We start from the raw sequence: 18,168 nt of genomic DNA, 5'->3' as shown, positions 1-18,168 counted from the left end.
GACACCACCTCCTTAGGGAAACCCACTCTGGTAAAGATACCAATGAGGGCCTTGGCTACTGCAGGGGCAGTAGTCGACCTAAGGGGAATAGCTTCAGGATACCTGGTAGCATGATCCACTACTACCAGGATATACATATTTCCTGAGGCTGTGGGAGGTTCCAGTGGACCAACTATGTCCACACCCACTCTTTCAAAGGGCACCCCCACCACTGGAAGTGGAATGAGGGGGGCCTTTGGGTGCCCACCTGTCTTACCACTGGCTTGACAGGTGGGGCAGGAGAGGCAAAACTCCTTAACCATGTTGGACATATTGGGCCAGTAGAAGTGGTTGACTAACCTCTCCCACGTCTTGGTTTGTCCCAAATGTCCAGCAAGGGGAATGTCATGGGCCAATGTTAGGATGAACTCTCTGAACAGCTGAGGCACTACCACTCTCCTAGTGGCACCAGGTTTGGGGTCTCTGGCCTCAGTGTACAGGAGCCCATCTTCCCAATAGACCCTATGTGTTCCATTTTTCTTGCCTTTGGACTCTTCAGCAGCTTGCTGCCTAAGGCCTTCAAGAGAGGGACAGGTTTCTTGTCCCTTACACAGCTCCTCCCTTGAGGGTCCCCCTGGGCCTAAGAGCTCAACCTGATAAGGTTCAAGCTCCAAAGGCTCAGTTCCCTCAGAGGGCAGAACTTCTTCCTGAGAAGAGAGGTTCCCTTTCTTTTGCTGTGTTGCAGTTGGCTTCCCAACTGACTTTCCTGTTCTCTTGGTAGGCTGGGCCATTTTTCCAGACTCCAGCTCTACTTTTTCACCCTGTGCCTTGCACTGTGCTCTTGTTTTCACACACACCAGTTCAGGGATACCCAGCATTGCTGCATGGGTTTTTAGCTCTACCTCAGCCCATGCTGAGGACTCCAGGTCATTTCCAAGCAGACAGTCCACTGGGATATTTGAGGAGACCACCACCTGCTTCAGGCCATTGACCCCTCCCCATTCTAAAGTAACCATTGCCATGGGATGTACTTTTCTCTGATTGTCAGCGTTGGTGACTGTGTAAGTTTTTCCAGTCAGGTATTGGCCAGGGGAAACCAGTTTCTCTGTCACCATGGTGACACTGGCACCTGTATCCCTCAGGCCCTTTATTCTAGTCCCATTAATTAAGAGTTGCTGTCTGTATTTTTGCATGTTAGGCGGCCAGACAGCTAGTGTGGCTAAATCCACCCCACCCTCAGAAACTAGAGTAGCTTCAGTGTGGACCCTGATTTGCTCTGGGCACACTGTTGATCCCACTTGGAGACTAGCCATACCAGTGTTACCTGGATGGGAGTTTGGAGTGGAACCTTTCTTGGGACAGGCCTTGTCTCCAGTTTGGTGTCCATGCTGTTTACAGCTATGACACCAGGCCTTTTTGGGATCAAAGTTTTTACCCTTGTACCCATTGTTTTGTGAAGAGGCTCTGGGCCCACCCTCCTGTGCAGGTTTTTGGGGGCCTGTAGAAGACTCTTTACTATTTTTAGTTTTGGTTGTCTCATCACCCTTCTGCTGGGGAGTCTTTGTGACCCCTTTCTTTTGGTCACCCCCTGTTGAAGTCTTGGACACCCTTGTCTTGACCCAATGGTCCGCCTTCTTTCCCAATTCTTGGGGAGAAATTGGTCCTAGGTCTACCAGATGCTGATGCAGTTTATCATTGAAACAATTACTTAACAGGTGTTCTTTCACAAATAAATTGTACAGCCCATCATAATTATTTACACCACTGCCTTGAATCCAACCATCTAGTGTTTTCACTGAGTAGTCAACAAAGTCAACCCAGGTCTGGCTCGAGGATTTTTGAGCCCCCCTGAACCTAATCCTGTACTCCTCAGTGGAGAATCCAAAGCCCTCAATCAGGGTACCCTTCATGAGGTCATAAGATTCTGCATCTTGTCCAGAGAGTGTGAGGAGTCTATCCCTACACTTTCCTGTGAACATTTCCCAAAGGAGAGCACCCCAGTGAGATCTGTTCACTTTTCTGGTTACACAAGCCCTCTCAAAAGCTGTGAACCATTTGGTGATGTCATCACCATCTTCATATTTAGTTACAATCCCTTTGGGGATTTTCAACATGTCAGGAGAATCTCTGACCCTATTTATGTTGCTGCCACCATTGATGGGTCCTAGGCCCATCTCTTGTCTTTCCCTCTCTATGGCTAGGATCTGTCTTTCCAAAGCCAATCTTTTGGCCATCCTGGCTAACTGGATGTCCTCTTCACTGGGGTTATCCTCAGTGATTTCAGAGTTGTTGGTCCCTCCTGTGAGGGAACCAGCATCTCTGACTATTATTTGTGGAGTCAGGGCTTGAGAAGCCCTGCTCTCCCTAAGTAGGACTGGAGGGGGGGAATTTCCCTCCAAGTCACTATCTTCATCCTCTGAGTTGCCATCCTCAGAGGGGTTGGCCTTTTCAAACTCTGCCAAAAGCTCCTGGAGCTGTACTTTGGTAGGTTTGGGGCCCATTGCTATTTTCTTTAGTTTACAGAGTGACCTTAGCTCTCTCATCTGTAGATGGAGGTAAGGTGTGGTGTCGAGTTCCACCACATTCACATCTGTGCTAGACATTATGCTTCTAAAAGTTGGAATACTTTTTAAGAAACTAAAACTGGTTCTAGAATCTAATTCAAACTTTTACCAAACTTTTAAACTCTAAAAGAAATGCTAAACAGGATCTAACACAAGGCCCTAGCAGGTCTTTTAAGAATTTAGAAAACTTTTCAAATTGCAAAAATCAATTTCTAATGACAATTTTGGAATTTGTCGTGTGATCAGGTATTGGCTGAGTAGTCCAGCAAATGCAAAGTCTTGTACCCCACCGCTGATCCACCAATGTAGGAAGTTGGCTCTGTATGTGCTATTTCAAAGTAAGGAATAGCATGCACAGAGTCCAAGGGTTCCCCTTAGAGGTAAAATAGTGGTAAAAAGAGATAATACTAATGCTCTATTTTGTGGTAGTGTGGTCGAGCAGTAGGCTTATCTAAGGAGTAGTGTTAAGCATTTGTTGTACATACACATAGACAATAAATGAGGTACACACACTCAGAGACAAATCCAGCCAATAGGTTTTTATATAGAAAAATATCTTTTCTTAGTTTATTTTAAGAACCACAGGTTCAAATTCTACATGTAATAGCTCATTCGAAAGGTATTGCAGGTAAGTACTTTAGGAACTTCAAGTCATCAAAATTGCATGTATACTTTTCAAGTTATTGACAAATAGCTGTTTTAAAAGTGGACACTTAGTGCAATTTTCACAGTTCCTAGGGGAGGTAAGTATTTGTTAGTTTTACCAGGTAAGTAAGACACTTACAGGGTTCAGTTCTTGGTCCAAGGTAGCCCACCGTTGGGGGTTCAGAGCAACCCCAAAGTCACCACACCAGCAGCTCAGGGCCGGTCAGGTGCAGAGTTCAAAGTGGTGCCCAAAACACATAGGCTAGAATGGATAGAAGGGGGTGCCCCGGTTCCGGTCTGCTTGCAAGTAAGTACCCGCGTCTTCGGAGGGCAGACCAGGGGGGTTTTGTAGGGCACCGGGGGGGACACAAGTCCACACAGAAATTTCACCCTCAGCGGCACGGGGGCGGCCGGGTGCAGTGTAGAACCAAGCGTCGGGTTCGCAATGTTAGTCTATGAGAGATCTCGGGATCTCTTCAGCGCTGCAGGCAGGCAAGGGGGGGGTTCCTCGGGGAAACCTCCACTTGGGCAAGGGAGAGGGACTCCTGGGGGTCACTCCTCCAGTGAAAGTCCGGTCCTTCAGGTCCTGGGGGCTGCGGGTGCAGGGTCTCTCCCAGGTGTCGGGACTTAGGTTTCAGAGAGTCGCGGTCAGGGGAAGCCTCGGGATTCCCTCTGCAGGCGGCGCGGTGGGGGCTCAGGGGGGACAGGTTTTGGTACTCACAGTATCAGAGTAGTCCTGGGGTCCCTCCTGAGGTGTCGGATCTCCACCAGCCGAGTCGGGGTCGCCGGGTGCAGTGTTGCAAGTCTCACGCTTCTTGCGGGGAGCTTGCAGGGTTCTTTAAAGCTGCTGGAAACAAAGTTGCAGCTTTTCTTGGAGCAGGTCCGCTGTCCTCGGGAGTTTCTCGTCTTTTCGAAGCAGGGGCAGTCCTCAGAGGATGTCGAGGTCGCTGGTCCCTTCGGAAGGCGTCGCTGGAGCAGGATCTTTGGAAGGCAGGAGACAGGCCGGTGAGTTTCTGGAGCCAAGGCAGTTGTCGTCTTCTGGTCTTCCGCTGCAGAGGTTTTCAGCTGGGCAGTCCTTCTTCTTGTTGCAGGAATCTAATTTTCTAGGGTTCAGGGTAGCCCTTAAATACTAAATTTAAGGGCGTGTTTAGGTCTGGGGGGTTAGTAGCCAATGGCTACTAGCCCTGAGGGTGGGTACACCCTCTTTGTGCCTCCTCCCAAGGGGAGGGGGTCACAATCCTAACCCTATTGGGGGAATCCTCCATCTGCAAGATGGAGGATTTCTAGAAGTTAGAGTCACCTCAGCTCAGGACACCTTAGGGGCTGTCCTGACTGGCCAGTGACTCCTCCTTGTTATTCTCATTATTTTCTCCGGCCTTGCCGCCAAAAGTGGGGCCTGGCCGGAGGGGGCGGGCAACTCCACTAGCTGGAGTGTCCTGCTGGGTTGGCACAAAGGAGGTGAGCCTTTGAGGCTCACCGCCAGGTGTGACAATTCCTGCCTGGGAGAGGTGTTAGCATCTCCACCCAGTGCAGGCTTTGTTACTGGCCTCAGAGTGACAAAGGCACTCTCCCCATGGGGCCAGCAACATGTCTCGGTTTGTGGCAGGCTGCTAAAACTAGTCAGCCTACACAGATAGTCGGTTAAGTTTCAGGGGGCACCTCTAAGGTGCCCTCTGTGGTGTATTTTACAATAAAATGCACACTGGCATCAGTGTGCATTTATTGTGCTGAGAAGTTTGATACCAAACTTCCCAGTTTTCAGTGTAGCCATTATGGTGCTGTGGAGTTCGTGTTTGACAGACTCCCAGACCATATACTCTTATGGCTACCCTGCACTTACAATGTCTAAGGTTTTGTTTAGACACTGTAGGGGTACCATGCTCATGCACTGGTACCCTCACCTATGGTATAGTGCACCCTGCCTTAGGGCTGTAAGGCCTGCTAGAGGGGTGTCTTACCTATACTGCATAGGCAGTGAGAGGCTGGCATGGCACCCTGAGGGGAGTGCCATGTCGACTTACTCGTTTTGTCCTTACTAGCACACACAAGCTGGTAAGCAGTGTGTCTGTGCTGAGTGAGAGGTCTCCAGGGTGGCATAAGACATGCTGCAGCCCTTAGAGACCTTCCTTGGCATCAGGGCCCTTGGTACTAGAAGTACCAGTTACAAGGGACTTATCTGGATGCCAGGGTCTGCCAATTGTGGATACAAAAGTACAGGTTAGGGAAAGAACACTGGTGCTGGGGCCTGGTTAGCAGGCCTCAGCACACTTTCAATTGTAAACATAGCATCAGCAAAGGCAAAAAGTCAGGGGGCAACCATGCCAAGGAGGCATTTCCTTACAATCATGCCAGAAATTGTGCATGAGAAAGAAACAATGTTGCTTTACAACATTTAGAACAAGATAATTGACATATTTTGGAAACAGAGCCCTCGAGCAAAAAAAAAGTAAACATGAGTGCAAAGTGAGAAAAGAAGACTTGGCAAAATGAAGAAAGTTAACTATAGAAAATAAACCTTTGCAATTTTGTTTGTCCTGCTGGGCACATTTTTGCCTTTGGTTTGCATGCCACTAAAAGTTAAAAACAAAAAAAAAAATAGTACCTCAATCATGTAGGGAGCAGCAGATAGACACTGATCAAGTTGAATCCAATCAGTGCTTGGTCCCTGCTCCACAGAGAGGAATGGAAACAATGCTAAGCCTGCAATGACGAATTACGAGCCTGTAAAGAACAGTGCCAGGCAAGCCAACATAATGTAAACAAAGGTGGGGCTCCAAGCCCTTATTGTTAACAACAGTGTCGCGCAACAAGACACATTCTCTAGCTCATGATCTCGCAAGCTCAACCTTAAAAAGAAATACCACAATATATGACTGCAGACTTTAGGTCACTCTACAAAACTTCATGTAGACTGCTTTCTGCTATCCAAAATTTAGATAATATTAGCAAAATTAGGCATATTGAAGGTATCTGGTGTAACAGTATTTTCTAATTCTCTGGGGTTTATGGAGTCTGCAAATGGTGGCAATGAACTATTCTTGGGAAGAACAGAGACATAGCATCAAAGGTTATGCATAATTAAAATGTTGCACCAGAGATTTCCGTTGCGTAACGCTCCTGAGGAGAGGAGGTAGTTAATCTAGCATCAGACATTTGTGGTGTAGAACAAGGAATGATTTCAAACCTAAGCATGTGCGATTCCCCCAGAGACAAGTTAGTTGTCATAAATAGTAAGATTAATTTGTAAACCAAAATACTTGTAATATTTTGTCCTGCACTCATTTACAGCTGCATGGGTGCAGCATGTTTTTTTGCTATTACATTTCATATGTAAAGGTGGTTGGTGTGATGTTGCATTCTAGTTAAATCTGTAACATTGACACGTATTCAATGCAAACTTACAATGTAATTGTATGCAGGGACATGCTGTTTTCTGAGCATGCTCTGTACCCAGTGCTGGCATCCTTTAATCTGCATTCCAGACTTGCCGATTCGGTTGCAGTGCTGGATTGGACATTGACAGATATTGGGCCTCATTACGACCCTGGTGGCCGGTGGTAAGCTGGCGGTAACACTGCCAACAGGCTGGCGGTGTTCCACCAGCTATTATGACTGTAGCGCAATAGCCACGGCCATACCGCCGGCCCCTCCAACATACCGCCAGGCTTCCACCTGGCGGTCATAATCCCCAGGGCAGCGGTGCAAGCACCCCTGCCCTGGGGATTATGAGTCCCTGACCGCCAGCCTGGCCATGGCGGTAAACACCACCATGGAAAGGCTGGCGGTGAGGGGGACTTGGGATGCCCCTGGGGGGCCCTGCACTGCCCATGCACTTGGCATGGGCAGTGCAGGGGCACCCAGGCACAGCCCCATTGCGCATTTCACTGCCCGAATGTATTTGTAGATGGGAAGGTGTCCCTTTAGAGCACCTGCCCTTAGAGAATGGTTTCAGGTGACCTCAGATGAAGCAAGCAGTGGTCCAGAGGGCCAAGGGGGAAACTTTTTTTTTTAAAGCAGAACTGGCTTCTTTAATGAACATGTGCAGCTGGTCAGGATGTAGCATAAGAAATCACACTGAGTTATTGATGATTATTGAATAAGGTCTCCCATTGTGCAACAGATCATGGGGGCCTTCTGGAAGGCCATTCATGGTTGGGTTCCCATATTGGTCAGCTCTTGCCTCTGAATTTCAGTGCCCTCTACTTTAGAACTTGGAACAAGCATTAATTGGCCAAGACTAACCACACCCTTTGGAGGGAGTTAGGGAGCCCATTTAGGAGGTGTTTTGGGCTTGGTCTTAGTACAAGTGATGGAAATAGTATATGGAAGTCATGGCACTTTTGGTGTGATCCAATAATGAGTCAGTGCTGCTTTAATAATTTCCTTTATAGCGATGGTGCTGGGGGCCTGTGACTTAAGTGAGATGCTTCAGACATAAATGGGCATGTCCTGCAGTGCTGCTGGTTTTTTTTGGATAGTCTTGTGTAAACCTTTGTTCAGCAACAAAGCGAAAGCTGAAAACAGCCAGGACGAGAACCACTTCATGATCGAAGGTTAGAAGGCTTCACCATCAGCCTACCATAACAAAGCCGGTCTTTACATACATTTCACAGGGACGCTTGACCGAATTAGTGCGTGAGGAACCTTTAAGTCATCTTCATAACCTTCTTGACACTCCTGTTGCCTCACAGTCAGCCTGGGGTGGCTTAATGGAGGTGTGCCGCACATGACATAAAAACACCAATGAATATGTAAAGTAAATAATAAGTGACATAGGGCCTGATTCTAACTCTGGAGGACGGTGTTAAACCGTCCCAAAAGTGGCGGATATACCACCTACCGTATTACGAGTTCCATAGGATATAATGGACTCGTAATACGGTAGGTGGTATATCCGCCACTTTTGGGACGGTTTAACACCATCCTCCAAAGTTAGAATCAGGCCCATAATGTCTTCTTGCAACAATATTTGTTATCCTGTAGAGACTGAACAGTGTGATTCATGTTTTGAGAAAGAAAGACAGCACCTTACCAGGGCTCCTGCATTTCATTTTTCTCAGTGGAGTCCGATTAGTGAGAGCAACGTCTCTTGCAAATAAAGGTCACCACCACACTCTTTGTGGGGGCTCATCTGTGCTAATGGCACTAGACCATGTTTTTTATTTTTCTCAACTGTATTTTTGATTTAACCCTAATTTGACACATAAATGCACAACATGACTAAATGAAACTAAGGCATATTTTCTTAAAGCATAACATTCAACATATATCGCTGCAATTGACTTTAAAATAAGCTAAATGTAGTTTTTAACAAGCATTGACATTTTCTACCAGTCGTTTGGCCTTATCTATGCTTATTTTGCCATGTTTTTTATAAAACATTATTTGGGAGCTGCCAAGTTGTCGCTAATATTAAATAAAAATTGGAAAAAGCATAACTTTTCTTTAGTCTTGTAAATAACTTTTTTGCCATAGTAATACCTGGCACTGAAGGGAATTGCTTTGTGTGCCGATGTGCTTATTTGAAAAAGCAGAATACTGCCACTCACAGTGAAGTTAGCCAGTGGGTGTAGTGGGCTGACCCACTGCCCCATGGTATACTCTGTAGTGGGCAGAAGAAAAATAAGAGAGCTAGAGGGCTAGCAGAAAGCCTCTATATATACATATATATATATATATATATATATATATATATATATATATATATATATATATATATATATATAGGCTGCCAGTAGCCAACTACCAGTAGGTAGTTATAAGAAAAAACATTTTTTGACTTGCCTGTATCTTTGGCACCGTTTCACAAATCTTGATAAAATATTCCAGAAAAAAGTGTCCAGGTGATTCTTGTTGTGCATGAACATGAAAAGTTTGGGGGTGATCCATCAACCAAGGGCCGAGAAAAACGAGGGCAGGGGTAAAAAAAAGTTGCATTTCCCATCTTAATTCCCTTAGCACCTATAGACACGGCTACAGCCTGAACCACTGGACGGAATTTCACCAAATTTAGCAGAAAGCTAGATTTCGGTACGCAGATTACGCTTTCACTTATTTGGTGTAAATCCATTAAGTAGTTATTGGGATATTAAAGGAAATCCAAATTTGTATATCTGGGTTCGTGAATATTTGCAAATTTTCGCAAATGTGCATGTAAAAAGCACTGTAATTGGCTGACTGCAACCTGATTAGAAAGTTACAGCTACCATTTTATTTCACTGGACACAGTCCCCAGGAGTGAAAATCCTCATTGAAAGTGGTGTAAGGGGTCAGGGTGGAGGTACCCTGACCCCAGGGGGTGTGATCAAGATGTGTTAGAGGTCTAAAAAATATATGTGTCACCATGCACGATATTCCCGAAAATTCACGAATTTTCACAAATTATCTGTAAAATATTTGCAAATATGGGAAGATTTGGTAGAGAAACCACAGACTCGTTCATACACTAATTCATTCACTCATACATGCACTCAGAGAGTCGTGCCCACTAACACACCCACTCAGACACTTATGCACTCACCCCGACCCTCATTCACCCACTTAGAGACCCAGTGAGACACTGATGCACCCACTCAGAGACCCAGTGAGACACTGATGCACCCACACACAGACTCACTGAGACACTCGTACACCCACTGACAGACCAACTGAAACCCTCACACATCCATTCAGACCCACTCAGACACTGACACACCCACTCACAGACCCAATCAGACCATCATGCACCCACTCGCAAACTCACTCAGACACTGATGTACCCACTCACAGACCCAGTGAGACACTGATGTACCCACACACAGACCCAGTGAGACACTGATGTACCCACACACAGACCCACTGAGACACTCAAACACCCACTCACAGACCCACTCAGACACTGATGCATCCACTCACTGGCCCACTGAGACCCTCACACACCCACTCACAGACCCACTCTGACCCTCACACACCAAGTCACAGACCCACTCAGACACTCATGCTCCCACTCACAGACTCATTCAGACACTGATGCACCCACTCTCTGACCCATAGTCCCTCATACACCCACTCACAGACCCATTGAGACCCTCCCATACCCACTCACAAATCCACTCAGACTCTCATGCACCCAGTCACAGACCCACACAGGCAGTGACACATTCACTCACAGACCCACTCAGACCTTCATGCACCCACTCACAAATCAACTCAGACCCTCATGCATCCACTGTTAGACCCAATCAGACACTGTCTCACCCACTCACAGATCCACTCAGACCCTCACACACTTCCTCACAGACCCACACAGACACTGATATATTCAGTCTCACACACACTCAGACATTGATGCACCCACTCACAGACCCATTCAGACCCTCATGCACCTATTCACAAATCCAGTCAGACCCTCATGCACCCACTCACAGACCCATTGAGACCCTCAGCACCTACTCACAGACCGACTCGGATACTGATGCACTCACAGACCCAGTGAGACACTGATGAACCCAAACAAAGACCCACTGAGACACTCATACACCCACTCAGAGACCACTCAGAGCCTCATGCACCCACTCACAGACCCACTCAGACACTGACCCACCTACTAAGACACTGATGCACGCACTCTCACACCCAGACAGAGACTCTCACAGCCACTCTCACCTACATACACTATTCTCACACCAAGAGAGATAGGCTGCAGCCAGTTCCCTTAAGCCATGTGCGTTGGTGGTTGCATTAACATATAGCAAACTACTGTATGTTAGAAAAATCATAGAAAGTCACTGAAAAAAACAAAGATTACAGGGATGTAATAGTTAGGAAATAAAATTAAAAGCACCATAGAAATTTGCTGAAAAAATTCATAGGTTACAGGGACGTTATAGTTAGGTCCTGAATTTACTTCCACAAAACCAGAGAAAATCAACAGTTATAGTTAACCAAGCTAACTATAACTTGCACCCTTGTAATTCCCTGCTTATGGCACCACATATTACATCACTCATGACATAGTGACATCACTGATGACATCTCAAATGACATAACTGATGACATCACTGATGATGCAATCTGCAGAACCACTCATACACCCAACCAAACTCTTACACAAACTCACTTAGATCACCACACATACAAATAATAATACACTAATTAACAGAACAATACTACTGCCACACATCTACTCACTCACTCACTCACACAACACTAACAAACCCACTCTCTCAAGCATACATAACTATGCTATTACCACACTCATATAACCAGTCACAAACCCACTCACAACCCAATACACCCTGAATACACTCACCCATACATGACACACAAATCTACTATAAAATACATATAACCACAGACACATCCACTCACTCACACATACAACAAAAACACACTCATTAACTCACCCTTAAAGATAAGTTACACAACCACTTACCCAACAATACAGACTTACACACGCAATCACTCATACAACTCCTACTCCCACTCACCAACACATACATGCACTCACTTACCCACATACTCACACATACAACCACTAATAGTCCGAGTTTATATACAAATAAATTTACTCACACATCCACTCGCTCTCACAGTTACTCACTGATACAGCACTCACTTATGGGCACAGCAACACAAAGATAAAATCAGTCACTAATACATTCACCAAATCACTCACTAGCTGACTAATAATGACACCATTAGGGCTACCCAGGCCCCAATTAAACCTCTCACACACATAATTACCCATACAGCTACTAACAGATCCTCTTTCTTACGTGTACACCTTCTCACACATACACCTACTGTACTACACATGGAGTAACAGGGCCAATTCCCTGTGGATACAGCCACTTACAGAGGCATTCACTTATCCATGTTTTCAATAACAGAGAGAGTTACACACTAACACAGTTGCTGAAACATACAGGTAGTACTCTATACATCCATTCTCTCAGCTATAAAGCTATTCAGACACCCACTCACTGTACCAATACAGACTATTACACAGCCACTTTCTCATTTATACACCTAGTAAAAGATCCACTTACGGCTTCATGCAGAAACTAACTCAACCACTAACTAACTCACCAATACAAGCACTCACACCTTCTGTCGTACATACATACAACCACTTACAGATAATGAATAACATAATCAGTAATGTCACTGACTATGGCCCTTATAACTCGTACTGCCATCTGACCGCCAGTGCGGCCAGAACACTGCCGGCCCTATTAAAAGTTTCCTGCTGGGCCATAATTCGGGCATTGGAAAGCGCAATGGGGCTATCCAGGGGGGGCCCTGACGCTATCATTCCACCAGCTTTCCATGGTGGTCCAAGGCTGGTGGAATAAGGAGTCATAATCCCCAAGTCGGCACTGCTTGCAGCGCCACCATGCCAGATTACAACTGCCAAGACCGCCAGACTGTCAACTGGCCGCAACCTGGCAGTGTTGGCGGTCGGACCGTGGTGGCTCCGGCACGGTCATAATGTGGTGGTTGGTCTGCCATGACTGCAGTGGTCTGACCGCCACCGCAAGTCTGGCGGTCTTAAGATCGCCAGACTTGTAATGAGGGCCTAACTCATGAGTAATGTAATATGTGATGTCATAAGCAGTGCATTACAAGGGCGCAAGTTATAGTTAGCTCAGGTAACTATAACTGCTGGATTTCTCTGGTTTTGTGGAAGTAAATTCAGGACCTAACTATAACTTCTGTGTAACTTTTGAATTTTTTTCAGTGAATTTCTAAGGTTTTTTTTTTTTAATTCTATTTCCTAACTATAATGTCCCTGTAACCTTTTTTTTGTTTTGTTTAAAAAGTGACTCACTTCTGAAAATGATATTGACCTCGATAAGTGGAAAAAATAAAAATACTTCTCATATTGTGCTCATGCTATATTAAAAAAGTGGCTTCCGGTATAGTTTCCATCAGAAATGGTGTCCAGAAGTTTCTGGGTCTTAACATGATCTCCAAACAAGCACATGGCTTCCCATAGTATCACAAGCACAAGAGGCAGCAGAATACTAGTTTAAGAAATTGTCAGGTAACACAATCCAGTATCTCTCCAACTCAAGTGCAAAGTTAGTGTTATTTTACTTTAGGGTTCAATAATAGGAGGGCAGTAGTGAGACTTCTGCCAAAAAAATGTGATGTCCAGCCTGCCCTTCTCCCCATACTACCACCCTCATGCAGAGAGCAGAGGGAGTTGGAGTTTTCCATAATGGAGACAGTACCATACAAACATGGCTCCAACGTGGCAGACTCCAAGTTGGCCAGTCTGATGCCAACATAGATGGTATCGAATGGGTTGCCCCGAGTTAGGGTGGCACTTAAAATGCCATATCCACTTGTGTCCATTCTAGTCGACAATGCCATTGAAACCATAGTATTCCCACAATGACATTTTTTTTAAATGTTGGAGAATGTTGAAGAAAATGCTACAGAGACGGACAGAGATCCAGAAATTAGAAGTCAACCTGAAAGTCTCACATAAGTGACAGGGGTCCCACCATGCCATCACGACACGTTGAACCTGACACCATGTTTTAGCCAAATACTGCCACTGCAGCCATCTGGCACCTACATCACCAAACTTTAAATGAGGTCCTTAAACAGATGTGTAACACGGCTGATATGATAGCTCAGTGGACTTCCAGATCATAAGTTGAAGCTCTGTATAGGCAATCATTGAAAGAAGCATTTGCAATCAATTGTTTTTCCAATTAATACTTAGTTGCAAAAAAAATGAATCAATCAGCATTTGTACGTTTTTAAAACCTGTCAGAAAACACACATGTGTTGCAAGCATGATTCTGCTACAAATACGGTGGTCACCGGAATCGGGTGGTGTTTTGAGTCCGTTACCTGTAAGGAATCTGAAGGCCGGCTCGCCTTCCGTCCCCAGAATCTTAATTTTGCTAAAGATGGGAAAGGTGGCAGCATAGTTCCCGGCAAAAGCTGCGATCTGCTGGTTCGAGCCTGGCTCCGATTCTCCAAACTGATTGCAGGGGAAGGCCAGGACAGTAAAGTGGGAAGGGCCAAACTCTCTGTGCAGCTCCTGCAGCTCCTTGTAGCTCCTTTCTGTGTGCTGACATTTACTAGCCACGTTTACAACCAGGGAGGCCTAGGGGGGAAACAACGGGGTTAATAACTCTAGGCAAACACATGAACATACACCATCCAGGGGTGTGCAGCGTGCAACATACACAGCTAAACATAGCAGAGATTGCAGTGAGAAAGGCACCAACTTTATAGAGGCAAAGTGTTCTAATCAAGCGCTTTAAGGCCGCCTCTTCAGGCGCAGGTAAGCACTATATAAATGCAATTTTGATACGATTCAACCATCACCTAGAAAATGCCGCCAACGAGACATTATTTTTATGTACATGTACAGCCAGGCTACCTTTAGAAAACCCACCGAACTGACAGCATTGTAGAAAAAGTTTATCAGTATTGCCTTAAGTATATGCATGCTCTTAAGGGCCTTTTCAAGCATGGGCAGAATCAAACATAATACCTTCTGTCACATGTAGCCCCATCTTCTCCCTCTCCGAAAGTGCTACGTGTCATTTTTTTTTATATATCAAGGAAAATTGAATTAAAACGCAACCACAGCTGGATTTTTCACATTGTCCACTGCATACACCTCACATTTATAGAAAGCGCTTGGCATTCCAACACAAGTGACGTTAAACAGAAGCGCGTTTAGCTCGAAGTCTCAGATGGAAAGACTTACTTTGCCTCGATATCTTTCCAGGGAGACGATCCGTCCTTTTAGATCCTTTACTTCAAAAGAATAAAAATCCTTCCTTTTTGGTTTCGAGAACTTAATCTGCAGTAGGCACAGCAAGGCCGTGCACAGCACCATGGAGAGGAAAACCAGAAACATTTTCGCTTTGGGGATGGAGTGCTTCAGTGGAAGAGCCGGGAGGGCCTCCATTTTGGTGCGTTACCAGGGATGTCTGGGCAGGCCTGGAATGTGAGCAGGGAGGAGGGATGAAACGCGACACCCCGAGCCTTGTGTTTCAGCAGCTTCTCTGGTCCTGCAGACGCAGACAGATGCGAGGAGCTGCTGCTGGCACCACACACGTGATAGGCTGTCACAAATGTCTGTACAAATGGGGATGGGCGTAAATCGCAAGCCGTTCCTCCCTCCCTCTTTGCATCTGGAAGGAGGAATTGTGCATATTAAAGGGGACATCAAAACTATAAGTACATAAATGTAGTAATTTGTTGAGGTGGCTGTTTTTATTTTTTTCATTAGACTGATTCGGAGAAAGAGAGAGGAAGCCTGGAAAGAAGGAGGAATATGAAAAAAGTTAAAAGGAATAAAGTTAGAATAATAGCTAACGTGGTAGATAGGGTGAAGAGACAGGACCTGTAGGACGGTGGAAGAAAGAGGCACTTGGTGGAACTGTAACGAGACAGAGTCGGTATTTGGCAACCCACGCTTTGGAAGTGCAGACAGTTGACTTTGAATACAAATATTGCCCCCCAAACAACCCCCTCCGCTCTTATTTATTTCTTTATTTTACACATTAAGCAATGTTCGACTGCAGTCCTTGCCTTGTTGGACCACGTCACACCTTTCACGGAAAACAACATGAGATTTGTAGTGGTGGGGTCAATGGTGCTTAAACAGTTTTGAGAGGGGGTGCTGGCCAGCAAGATCGCCTCACTAAAGGCATACAATTCTGAAAATTCCAAATGCTTCTTAGAGAGAAACTATATTTAATGAAGTGTTCCCATTTAGTGCGCGGGTAGACGAGTATAAGATCCTATAGTGCATTTTGGAGCACATGTCAAAAATTTATATCGAAAATGTAGAGTCTTCATTATTATTCTGAAATTTGCACTTGGACTAAGATTCCAAATTGTCTGATAGTACCACACTTTTTCCAGGTACAATTCTTTCAGGTAAGATCTTGCAGAATATGGTAACGAAACTTGAGTCCCCTACCCCTGCAGAGTACATAGAGGGCCGCCCTTGCAGACTCACTCCGGAGCTCTCAGGCCAGGCCACTGTGCTGAGGAGGGCCTTGGAGCTTAGGGGCTGTGGGGGCCTTTGTTACGCCCATGGGTGAAAGACCACAATATTCTGACTTTTGCGGCTTGGAACGGGTGAAAAAATGTGTTATCAACATGTTATCCCTCATTTCAAGGCATATAACTTGAGATGAGTAGGCAATAATTGGGTACGATATTACATCCTCAAATACCATGGATCTCATAATGAGCCCCACCTGATTTTAAATACTGATATTTTGAAAACATTTCACAAAGTTTAAGGCCAGATTTATCTAATTATTTTGTGTGGTAAGGGCAATACAGTCCCTAAGTCAGATTAACCAAGCAACCCAAGGCCACCTTGCGTGGCCGTGCATGGCCTGTAAAATTGTAGTAACGCAAGGTAGTGCAAGTCACTGCCTTGAATTATTCAGGCCTGGGGAGGTATTCCAAGGGTGGAGTGTGGGTGTTCCCACACATCCACCCTTGGATTTTGGTGTATTCCCAGATTTACCCAAACTGGTAAACCTGGGAATTCATCAAAATGCAGTGCCTTCCCAGTGGAGGTGCAATTTAAATAAATATGTTTATTCCACCTCATTGTTTCCTCTTTCTAAGTGTGCTCCATTCTGCACACATAGAAAGAGAAGGAAAAGGCATCAGAGAATAGTTTTTGTGCTGGATTGTGTTCCTTCCTGCACAAAAAAATGTCCTGTCTGCAACGTAGGCACCCTTGCACCATAATGCATTGGTGTTAGGCAGCAAATTGGGCACCAGCGCAGGAAGTGAGCAAGAATGTGCCATATATTGGTAAATATGGCACATCCCTGCCATCTCCCTTATATCACATTATGTGGGACTGACTCTTCTGGAACAGCCATGAAGATAAGTCTAGATGGGGTAGTAGTGATGCATTGGAGCGGGGTAAAAGTCAGTGAGGGGAAATGGAACTTCTATTATTTTAGATGCAGAAAATGTGTTCAATTTTAAGCATGTCGAAGAAAATGAATTTAGGTACCAATTCTAACATACCTATTGCTTTTGTGTTTCCTCTGCATTTCCTATCTGTGACATGGCCCCACCATCAGACCTCTGTCGTTGATCTGTCTTATATTGTCACAGCCCTTTCACAGCTAGGCTCCTCCTCAGCTTCCCTCTAAACTGCCCTATTTCTCAGAGTGGCTGCCTCTGGAACACTGAATGATCTTTAAGGCTATATGCATCTGCCATACAGCCCTACAACACTGCCCATCTGCTTTTATTCAATACCAAATCAATCAATACATTAATATCTGTTCGCTCCATTCTACTGTTGCTTTTCTGGCAGTAATTCCCCAAATGTCTTGTTCTGGTATTGGTGGGAGAGCTTTTTTCTGCTTGGGCCTGAAGCACTTGAACACTCTACTTTCTGATATGCAACAAGAATCCACCCATCTGACATTTCCTTAGGACTTGAAAATCTGGCTTGTCTGTGTAGTCTTCTGTCTGACAGTTCTATTTACAGGACTCACATTTCTGGGTAGCAGCTGCTTACAAAAATGTTTAATCATCATCAAGATGATAATGGGTACTGCAGACAGATGTATTGACCACAGCCGTACCCAGGCGTTACTGTAAGCAGTGGTACCTTGTAGGATGCGTGCATGTCTGAAGTGCACAAGTACTGACATAGGAGGTGCGGTTGTAGCGTAGGTAACCATTACTGACAACAATCTGAGGCTTTAAGGTTCGGCATGCCAATGATAATTTCGGTCAGCGATGTTTTCAAACTTGTATTTCAGATATTTTCAAAAGGTCCAACCTCAGCGTGTGGGAGATGGCCACACTAACTTGCATTTTTTGGACTACCCTCATCTTCTTATATTGGACCTATTTTCACCAAGCTTTTTGACAAATAAGCCAGATTTACAAATGGAAAAGAATCATAAACCCTCTGTTACAAACATCTATGCTTATTCCAAAGCCAGGTTCACACAGAAAGGTGGTACTA

At 45.2% G+C, this 18,168-nt stretch overlaps 2 protein-coding genes across 3 annotated transcripts in view; one reads left to right on the top strand and one right to left on the bottom strand.

Moving 5' to 3' along the window:
- GPX8 (glutathione peroxidase 8 (putative)) overlaps positions 1 to 15,333 on the bottom strand; it is a 52,196-nt gene extending 36,863 nt beyond the window's left edge. Inside the window, exons 1-2 of one of the 2 annotated variants that reach the window (XM_069222016.1) lie at positions 14,908 to 15,333; positions 14,037 to 14,295 (exon numbers count right to left, since the gene is read on the bottom strand). In XM_069222016.1, the coding sequence (XP_069078117.1) occupies positions 14,037 to 14,295; positions 14,908 to 15,111 (463 nt within the window). In that variant the 5' untranslated portion in view covers positions 15,112 to 15,333. The remainder of the gene's footprint in view (positions 1 to 14,036; positions 14,296 to 14,907) is intronic. The other variant, XM_069222025.1, reaches the window with a different exon arrangement.
- CDC20B (cell division cycle 20B) overlaps positions 1 to 18,168 on the top strand; it is a 221,578-nt gene that overhangs the window by 36,024 nt on the left and 167,386 nt on the right. The gene's annotated exons all lie outside the window — the stretch shown is intronic.

Source organism: Pleurodeles waltl, chromosome 1_1 (genome assembly GCF_031143425.1).
Source record: "Pleurodeles waltl isolate 20211129_DDA chromosome 1_1, aPleWal1.hap1.20221129, whole genome shotgun sequence".
NCBI classification, from domain to species: domain Eukaryota; kingdom Metazoa; phylum Chordata; class Amphibia; order Caudata; family Salamandridae; genus Pleurodeles; species Pleurodeles waltl.
Note: the sequence above shows the minus strand (reverse complement) of the source record. Positions and strands in the feature narration are given on the sequence as shown.